The 10,191-nt window shown below is 37.2% G+C and overlaps 1 protein-coding gene across 1 annotated transcript in view; it reads right to left on the reverse strand.

Annotated features, from left to right (window-relative positions):
* The window catches only part of ACSBG1 (acyl-CoA synthetase bubblegum family member 1), a 36,766-nt gene extending 33,881 nt beyond the window's left edge, over positions 1-2,885 (reverse strand). The window contains exon 1 of the mRNA XM_014251247.2: positions 2,722-2,885. Within this exon, the coding sequence (XP_014106722.1) occupies positions 2,722-2,801 (80 nt within the window). The 5' untranslated portion in view covers positions 2,802-2,885. The remainder of the gene's footprint in view (positions 1-2,721) is intronic.
* Between the last annotated feature and the right edge of the window lie 7,306 nt (positions 2,886-10,191).

Here is a 10,191-nt window from a genome sequence, read left to right on the forward strand (position 1 = left end):
TTTAAAACAGAACTCTGGGGACAGATTGTAGGAATGAGCACAAGACAATAAATTTAGAATCACAGATCTGACCTACAGTTCTAGATAAAGACAATAAAGTCACCACAGCTTTGACAGCTCAGCAGCTAAAGAGAAACCAGTGACTGGCACAGAAATAGCCAAGCAAATACTGTATCTCCAGCCTCGGAGGTGCTGTCAACTGTTACCTAAGATGCACTGAAGATGTTTACTCATTTTTTATTACATAAAAGAAAAAAAAAAATCAACCCACAGTAACGACACACCACATTAGTTCTTTAAACCCTCATTTTCTATAATGTAATATTATTCCTGTAATGTGTAGAGAGTCACAGGAGGTCCCCATGGACACTGTTGACTATTATGACCAGTCATCTTATTTACTAATTACTCCTCTATTCAAATGAGGGCAACATTATAATACATTCCTTATTAATTCTATTTAAAAGTTCCCCTTTGCCCTTGAAGAACATGGGAGATTTTGCTGTTAATTGGTTTCCATGCCCTCATGAGAATTAAAAACAGGGCCATAGATCAGCCCAGATATGTTCCTACTCTTGCAAAAAGGCTCAGCCAATTTTACAATCACTTTGATTTTCATAGTGCACAAGAAACCAGTCTTTGTCAAATTACTCACAGAACTTCTTCTCTCACAAAGATACATTTAAAAGCTAAACAAATGCTTAATAAAGAACAAAGTACTAGTGATAAAGTTAGCAGCTAAGATCTATTTTACCATATAACACAGTTAGCACACCCCTTCTAGTAAAACCTATCTCTTTACTTGCACAAAACTGAACTGAAGCATTTTTTTTCTCTTGTTAAGAATAAATATCCTCAAAAATCAGGTCATTTATTTTGGTGAGCAGACCAGTTTTACAGATAGCTGAGGATTTCATGGCTGGATGGGAAGAAATTAACAATGTAACGAGCCTTTTTTATTCTCCCCCCTAAAAGGCTCTATTCAGCAGTTGGGAGCATACTACAACCCTGCCCTGACCTTGGTACAGATTTTCTGGCTCTGTTCTCCCCTGCGCAGCAAAAACCCAGACCTGAAGCAGAAATCTCCCAGTAGCTGTCTCTGTATGGCTATTTGCAGGGAATGCAGCAAAGTTAGGTCACACAGAACTCATTATTTCACCTCTGCCTCATTTTTTAGGTCACACTGATTCAATTTTGGCCTTATAAAAGGGCTTTTTTTCCTATTTCCATTTGATACAATTTTATTTTCTTTGTCTAGTCCTTTCTACATGGAATCCTAGTTTCAGCATACTAAAAAAGGGACAGAAGTTTGCTAGCTAACTTCAAACCACACCAGGTAAACAACAGCATTTAACATGGCAACATCCACTGGCATCTTCAAAAACAAACTAACAAAACAGTGAAGTTTTAGGGTCTGATATTCTTTCATTAGAAATTCAGAAAAAAAAAACAAATGCTAAACTCTTTCTAATACAGGAAGCTTAAACTTCCTGTTTGCAGTGGATACAAACCACTGTACTTTTAAATTCTCTTAACTTTTTTCTTTAAGAGAGAAAGCAGATTTTTTTAATTTTTTTTTTTTCTTAAGCAAGTCATAAATAGAAGCATGCATGGACTAAAATAGAAGCATTATTACTAACTTTGCAAAATCCTAACTTTCATGAGTCACAGTGCACATATACCTATACTGATTACAAGTCAAAGCAACAACAATATATTCAAAAGTTTTAAAAGATTTCTTAAACTTCTTCCTGTTCTGAAAACCTTAAGTCTTTGGATTGCTCCTCATAATTCTTATCAAGGATTACAAAACCCAGAACAGAAGAAACCATTATGGCAGAAATTCAGAAATTATCCCAACCAATCCTTTACCTGAAAGGATCAAACAAATCTTCCAAGAGGCACAACATACAAAGTTGTTCCCTAAACAAAAGTGAAGTTAGATTTAACTTAACAGAAGACTAAATATCATACAACAGGTTCAGTCTCTGGAAATGGGTATTAGTACTTAGCAATACTGACAAGCTTCTAACAATCAGAAGCTAAAATATTTCCCATGAGATGTCTTGTTCTAATCTTAAGTACTTCCAAAAACTCTAGAGATAGAGAGAGTTCTCATTTAGAAGACACCATTCCAGTGATAGACCAACAAGTAGAAGAAACAATGTGTTCTTTTTGTACTGCCTAGGACAGAAAGGAGACAGCACCCAGCAGGATTATTTTACACTTAAAAGGTAACATGAACATTAAAATACACTCTTCTAAAATTCACTTCTCCACTCCCACCTCCAAGAGATGGGTTACCTGGTTAAGTTCTGTTGCCTTCGACAGGAAGAAGACGGCCTATCACAAGATCAATTATTACCTGAGGATTACTCCCCCAAATCCAGAAGAGAAGAGGCTAAATAGCCTTCATGCTATAAAAGAAACATTATACAGGTGTATCCTGTATGTCAGTAAGACACAAGCAACATAGTCCCTACTCAATGATGCTATTAGGTTTAAAGTCAAAGTAGGATTTAGCAGAGGAGAATAAATCTATTTATAATTTTCATTAACAATATTCTCTCATTCTACCCTCAAAAAATACAACTTATTCTTCTTTAGATAGTAGAGACACCAGACAAAATTCTTGGGGGTGTGCACAGTAGTATAAGAGAAAGTTAACCTGGGAAAAACTGGGAGATCAGTTTGTTAAAATAAATGCTCAAGCTACTTTACCCATTTTCACAGCTTCCTGAAACATTCCTTGCATTTTCATCCTGCAATTGTTTCGTGGGAGTCTCTCCACTGTAAGGCATGCTGACAAACCCTGCAAAGCTGGTCACAAGTATGTTAAAGAACTGTGTTCTTTATGCCTTATCAGGCATAAATGAGCTACTTGGAGAACCAAAGAAACTAACAGTAACTGGTTATTTGTTAGAAAAAATAACACGTAATACAAGAGGAGGAGACTACTGCTACAAAAGCTACTTCTTTCTGATTTTAACATGCTTGAAATGTCGCAGTGCCTGTGAGCTGCTTACTGTTAAACTTTCCTTTTAATTCACTTTTCTTTAATTATCCATGAGAAGAATTTTAATGAGTTTACAATGCTTTAAGATGCAAATCTTTTCTTTTGCCAAGATTTCCAGAAACTTGCTCATACAAGTTGACGCAATTCTAATTTTACTAAGTCTAGTTTCAAAAAAGAACATTCAATGACACTATTTTCTTAAAGAAAACACAGATTAATTGCATTAGGAAATGCCTTTAAGTCAATTCTACCTATGAAACCCAGTACTGCAACAGCCAAGCACCTCTTCCAGCACCACAACTACAGCAGCATTTCCTCCACCTCACTAGAGAAGGCCTATGGTATAACGTGGCAGTTTCTACACATGACTGAACAAATTACTTCACAGAATGTAAAGGAGTCCAGTTCAGCTATTTAGACTATTTCTATACTGGTAAACAAAACAAAACCCAGAGAATAGCTCAAGCCACCCACTGTGAGCACCTTCCCCAGCACTGTTTTGGTCTGTATGAACTGGCACTTCCCTGGCTGTCACTGGAGCTGGTATTATTCCTCCTCCTGTGTGGAGGAGGAAGAGAGATGCAAGCCAAGCTGTGCCATGGCCTTCAGAGCCAGAGAACATCATCTAAAATGTTTTACTTAGTGGTACAAAGACTGCCATAGTGTTTAGGAGTATCTAAGATAGCAAATATTAACTTTATAGAAAGTGTGGATTTTATTCCAGAGTGTCTTGCACCATATCCAAATATATAATTGTAGACAACGCAATTTTAAATGAAAGAAAACTTTGAAGTGAGATTCTAAGAGATCTATTCTCAGCACCAGAAACTTCATTTTAAAATATCTGAACACAAAATGGGAGCTATTTCAATGGTAAAATGTGTCATCATATGCAGCAAAACTCGATTTAACTCCTTCATTTTGGGATAAGTCTCCAAACACTTTGTTCCAATGATTCTCTGCAGAAAGCTATAAGGTCCATTCCTTGCAACCAACATTCCAGTAACATAATAAAGAAAACTTTGCTGCAAGAAAAACTCTTTCTTCTTCAGGTCATCTAAAATATTTCAGATGCCATATGAAGGAATTCAATTAGAGAGCTGCTAATTACCTTGCTTGAGTTGCATCTTGGGTGTTTAGTGGCTGGACAAACAGGTTGGTCTCATGGAAGGAAATGGCTGCTCACTCTCTAAGTCTTGCACTTTCAGTGAAAAAACAGAAAACCTCAAATATATGTGTCTTCTGTACACACTGTGTTTATGAAGGATTTGTTTTATTTTTCCTATAATTTTCCTTAAACTTGCTGATGGTTAGCAAATTATTTTGACACAATCAAGCATTCTCCAGTGGCAGATCACTCCCCCAGTAACAAGGACAGCTTGTTACTGCCAGAAGGGAAGCCAGGCTGTGAAGTAAAGGGAATTTATCAGCAGGAATTGGTGGAGAAGAGTTGCTTTTGGACTCTCTATTGTGTGACTGTAACAGAAAACTCACATGATTGTGATAAACTGTGTTTCCTGCAACTGCCAGCTACAGTCTTGTCACTTGAACAATAGGCTCATGAATGTCAAGCTGTAATAGTTCTAAACAGAACCTGCCTTTGCAGTTCTGGTACATTTCTAGGTTGTCTTCAAGTTTCAATAAATAAATCCTAAAAAAATGAAGCCAGCAACTTATATATATGAGTTCAGCAGAAAAGACCTTCATCTTGAAATGGTTTTTACATGCTGCACCTTACAAGATGCTATGATCCTTTTCTTTTATGCCTAAATCTACCTGCATGCAAGTTATACAAGACTGCACTAGACACAGACAGAATTTTTGTGGTGGGATGGGGTGCTTTTGGCAGCTATGGGTTAAGATTTCTGGGCACTGACAGGCTCACTAAGCTATAAAGGAATATAAAGGTCAAATAAAGATCATATACTGTTCACATTATTTGCTCTGCAATTAGGACTGGGATCTTTCAGAAATTCGCAACTGATACCTCAGAGTTGAAGACACTGTCACTACAAATTTGCATTGTCATGAGATCCCAAACAGAAGTGTCAGAGAGGCCAAACCAAAGCCATGCTGTTACTAAGGTCAGTGACCAACAGCACCACAAGGCAGACCATCCTCGTGTGTTTGGGACAGAATGTTTCAGGTTTAACTTAAACTAAGACAATGGAAATGTGAAACTACCCAGGGCTGTGTACTCCCACATGCACTTGTAAGGCAAGAAAGTAAATGTTTCACCATAAAACTTGTATTTATTTAAAATGAACAGAGTGGTGGACTAATTCTGGATGTTACTTGCTACTCATTCCACTTAGTTTAAGTAACTGTATGATAGAGCCCCTTTTCTTATTCTCCTTTTTTTAGTCTTGTAACTGGTAACAAAAAGTGTAAAAGAATACTTGTTGGTGCAAACATTATTAAACTGGTAATCCTATTTTTACTTCCATCTTCCACTGAATCCAAACCAAACAAAAAAAAAAAACAACCTTACCTCACAACAGCCACTGGCAAAATGTCTCATAACCTTTATTTTTCCTGTTTCAAAGGCTTTGTTACATTTCTTTACATATATTGCACCACTTCTAGTATTTTTTCATTATATCAAATCAGTTTCTTAGAGCCTGCCATTTTTAAACTTGCTACTAATTGCAGCCCTCTGCTGTGTTATCTTCTGTTAACTAAATTTATATTGTTATAATTATGTGATTATATACAGCTCTTTTTCCAACGTTCTCAAAAAAAATTTAAAATTTCACTTGGTGTCTAAAACATTTTAGCTAAAGTAAAAAAAAATGAGAAGTTAAACTCCACAGACCTACTAAATGAGAGTAGGTTTTGGGGTTTATGCAAAATTCTAAATACAAGCATATCTTCAAACATTACTGTGGCAAAGCCTCCATTATGTCTTACTAAACCAGTGAGTCTCAACACATACTTTAAGAATCAACCAATTTATGCTACCTTGGGCCAAGGAGATGATGCTGAGGGCAGATTCCAGAATGAAAAGCTCCAGGCAAGCAACAACTTTTTAAACTCACATATGCTTTTTATACTAATTCATTTCTAATTAAGAAACTCAGATTAGAGAAAGCTGTGACTGCTAGTCACTCACTATACACTGCTCTAAAATAGCTCAAAACAAATGCCATCATTTACATTTTTTCTCAGAGATACAGATCTTTTACTTTCCATCTATGGCAAAAAGATTTTCCAGGGAGTTTGTTTTTGTACAAAATATCCTTTTCATATATTAATTATGGACCCAGGACCATTACAGATTCATTACATGAAACAGTCATACTTTACTGCTTAACACATATTTTTAATAAGACTAAAAATCTTAGCTTAAAAAATATTATTTAAAGGATATTTTCCTAAGATGTTCATAGAAATTGTAGTAACTTTTGAGAACTGGATGCTTGAAAGAATCCAGCTCAGCACGAAGGAAAGTCTGCTGTGATACTAATTTCACCTTACAGAGGAAATCCTGAAGCTCTTTATGCAAATTTAGTGTGACTGGAAAGAGACACAATTCCTCAGATTCCTGACCTTTATTCCTGGTGTTTGTAATAAAAGTTATTTATGGAACTTCTTTACAAAAAACAAGGGTGCTGCAAGAAGCTGCAGCTGCAGTTTAGCAGATTGTTCTCTTACCTGTGTCCCCAGGATGCTGCTTTCAACAAGAATGAGAAATAGTAATACAGCCAGATAAAAGAAATGCAAACAAGCAGATTCTAGCAGTGATTTATACAATGGGATTAAAATATAATTCTTGTAGCATAAAAAGATGCTGCATGGTCCCAAGGTCGGGGGGAAGCAGTTTTAACTCTTGTTTTGTGCCTGTTTCAGAACCAGAGTCCTCTGGTGGTTAAATAAAACAGGCTCCAGATCTATTTACTCCCCATTCCCAGTCCAGTCCTGCCTCCTTGCAGAGAACAGAAATTCTCTGCTTGTCTTCCTGTTGACACCCATGTGCAAATTTGATACTGTGCAAGTAAAAAATGACAAGGTGATTCATGTTACATGTGGCAAAAGGGAAGAAAAGAATAGTAAATGAAATTAGTTGTTAATCTGAAAAATGGGTAAGCAACTGCTGGTTAGCAACAACCACAGACCTAAGAAGGCAAGGTGTGCACCATAAGAAACAGAATTGGGCATATACACTCTTGATCACCAGTCTGGTTGAGTACAGGAACCACCACTGTAATTGCTGAGAAATACATCTGCATGTGTAGAGGCTACATCACATTTATTACTAATCATGACAAAACCAGCTGCTGAAGATTTCCAGTTCCATAAATACAGTACTGATAGATAGAAAATGTCTTGCTTCAGACAGCTACAGGACTGTATTCCCCCAGGTATCAGAATGACTGCATCACTCAGACAAGAGATGCACACGATGATGCAAAAAATATCCATGGAATGGTATCTCTCCTGGTTTTATAATCTCAAACACCAACCCTTACTACTTTTCCCACTAATTATTTGAATAAATAACGATTTGATTGCACCTACTGGAACCAAAGACAGAGAAAAAAAAAGACTACATATTAAAGTAAATATAACCTGATAGGTCTCCCTAATAAAATGAAAGTAAATTAAATAGGGGTCTCAATTCTCTTAAGCAAAGATCCAAACCAGACAAGTTTTTGGCCATTTTTACAAGTAACAAATGTTAACAGTAAGAAACCATCCACCAGTGTGAGTTATATTTATCAGTACCTACACACACCTACATGAAGATTTCTACTCAAAGAAATGTTATACTCTTTTTACAAACATACTAAAAATGGATCTTAAAAATTCATTATGTGCTTTGAAAGCTTCTCATCTACTGAAGCATTCAACTACTACAAAGCTATAAACAGATATATTGTTTCTTCTTAAATGGAAATATTATGTTCAGAACTACAGATTATAGCTAATTTATCTTTAAAGTGAAGACCATTATGAGAATAAGCCTTTCTTTGCCTTAAAAAAGTTCTTGGCCTACAAGTTGACAGAATAATTTATCATAAATATTTTTAGAAAATAGTTTCTGTATTTACTTGTTGATATAATTTCACAATTGCAAAACACAGATTTACATGTCCAGCTGCTGACAATTATGCTTAGGAAAAATAATAGTTACCAACACTGATCTCTTTTGTGTGGTTTTGAACTGTTCCCTTTGTTGATATTTCTGTTGATTTTCTATAATTAGTCCCCCCCTTCAGTAAATTTATATGCTTAATATTATCAGATTGTATTAATTCAATCTTCCAATAATATTTACCTGAAATACAGTAGGAAGTTCATTATAATGGCACCAGAGCTCTAAATGATGAAAAATTTTCATTCCAATCCCACACTGCTGCTTTTCCTACCCCATTTCTCACTATTAGACAACACAACAGGGCGCTCTCCTTCAGAGTCATCCTGACTCTTTACCTGGGCTGTGGCTGGCAGGACAGGACACTGGAACCTTAGGGTTATCATAATCACAGGAGATGCCCTGCTTTCCTTAGACTATTCCCAGGAATAAGAACTGCTCCCTGGAATAAAAAAGCAGCTTGTAAGCATTTCTATTCAACTCCAGTTTGAGCAAAATCTGTTCTCAGTTCATGCAGCTTTTCTGTATTTTTCACTTGAGATTTTTCAGTGTAAGTTGTTATCTTCTATGAAAATATGCTTTTGCTCAGGGGCACACAAGTACCTGTTATCTCCTTCCTCCTGAGCAGTAAATAATTAATTGAGGACCTTCAGTTACGTGGAGAAAGATGAAAACTATCCCAGCTTCCAAGTCTGCTCCAGGCACACCACCTTGAGGAAAGGGCAAATAACAGATACAGAGCAATAATGACGAGCTTCTAACAATCAGAAGCTAAAATATTTCACATGAGATGTCTTGCTCTAATCTTAAGTACTTCCAAAAACTCTAGAGATAGAGAGAGTTCTCATTTAGAAGATGCCATTCCAGTGATAGACCAACAAGTAGAAGAAACAATGTGTTCTTTTTGTACTGCCTAGGACAGAAAGGAGACAGCACCCAGCAGGATTATTTTACACTTAAAAGGTAACATGAACATTAAAATACACTCTTCTAAAATTCACTTCTCCACTCCCACCTCCAAGAGATGGGTTACCTGGTTCTGTTGCCTTCGACAGGAAGAAGACGGCCTATCACAAGATCAATTATTACCTGAGGATTACTCCCCCAAATCCAGAAGAGAAGAGGCTAAATAGCCTTCATGCTATAAAAGAAACATTATACAGATGTATCCTGTATGTCAGTAAGACACAAGCAACATAGTCCCTACTCAATGATGCTATTAGGTTTAAAGTCAAAGTAGGATTTAGCCGAGGAGAATAAATCTATAATCTTCAGGGTAGAGCAGGGGTACACCATTAGCCCAATTTACTTAAAAGGCCCAAAATACTGAGGAACAAGGCATAAGGAGAGCCATCTACTAATTAACCCGAACAAGATCTAACACACAGCGTGGGGCAGGTTGTACCAGGGTGCTCACCAGGTTCTCCCAGAATCGAATTAATGGAATTCACAGAGCAGGGAGAGAAAGCAGCGCCAACTGAGGCAGAGGCCGTGAGAGGCCCCCTCAGGCGAAACCCGGTACCTCAGGAGGACACCGAGCCCCTGCTGGGCCCACGGTATTTTCCTTTTGTCTAAAGCTGACACAGGTGGAAGCTTTCTGAATTAGACTGAACAGATTATTTCTACAATGAAAAGGTATAAAATATGGGGTGTTTTTTTATATATTTTTAACTCCATAGAGTAGTCACATTTTAACCCAAATGGAAGGTGCACCTAAAGCTTCCATATAGTAAAGTTATAATTATTTTGGAACTTTTATTGATAAATGGTATTACATAGAAATCTAACAGTAAGAAAGGTGAGAATAGACATGCTTTACCACATTGGCATAGATAATAATTTACAGCTTCCTTCCAGTGCCAACTCCTCGGTACTCATTGGCGAGTACTGGTTTGTGTGAGCTGTACTCAGGGAATGCCAGGCATGGCCCCGGGAGAGCCTCAGCTATACGGACTCAGCGATTAAAACCAGTCACGACGCTTAACCGTGCCGCCCCAAATTAAACACTGACTACAAACCCCGGGCCAGACACGAGGCTCCGCCCCTTGCGCGCACCGCAGGTGACGTCACGCGCCGCCGT

This window comes from Pseudopodoces humilis, chromosome 16, assembly GCF_049639895.1.
Source record: "Pseudopodoces humilis isolate 2021_Gansu_Grassland_sample_001 chromosome 16, ASM4963989v1, whole genome shotgun sequence".
NCBI lineage: Eukaryota > Metazoa > Chordata > Aves > Passeriformes > Paridae > Pseudopodoces > Pseudopodoces humilis.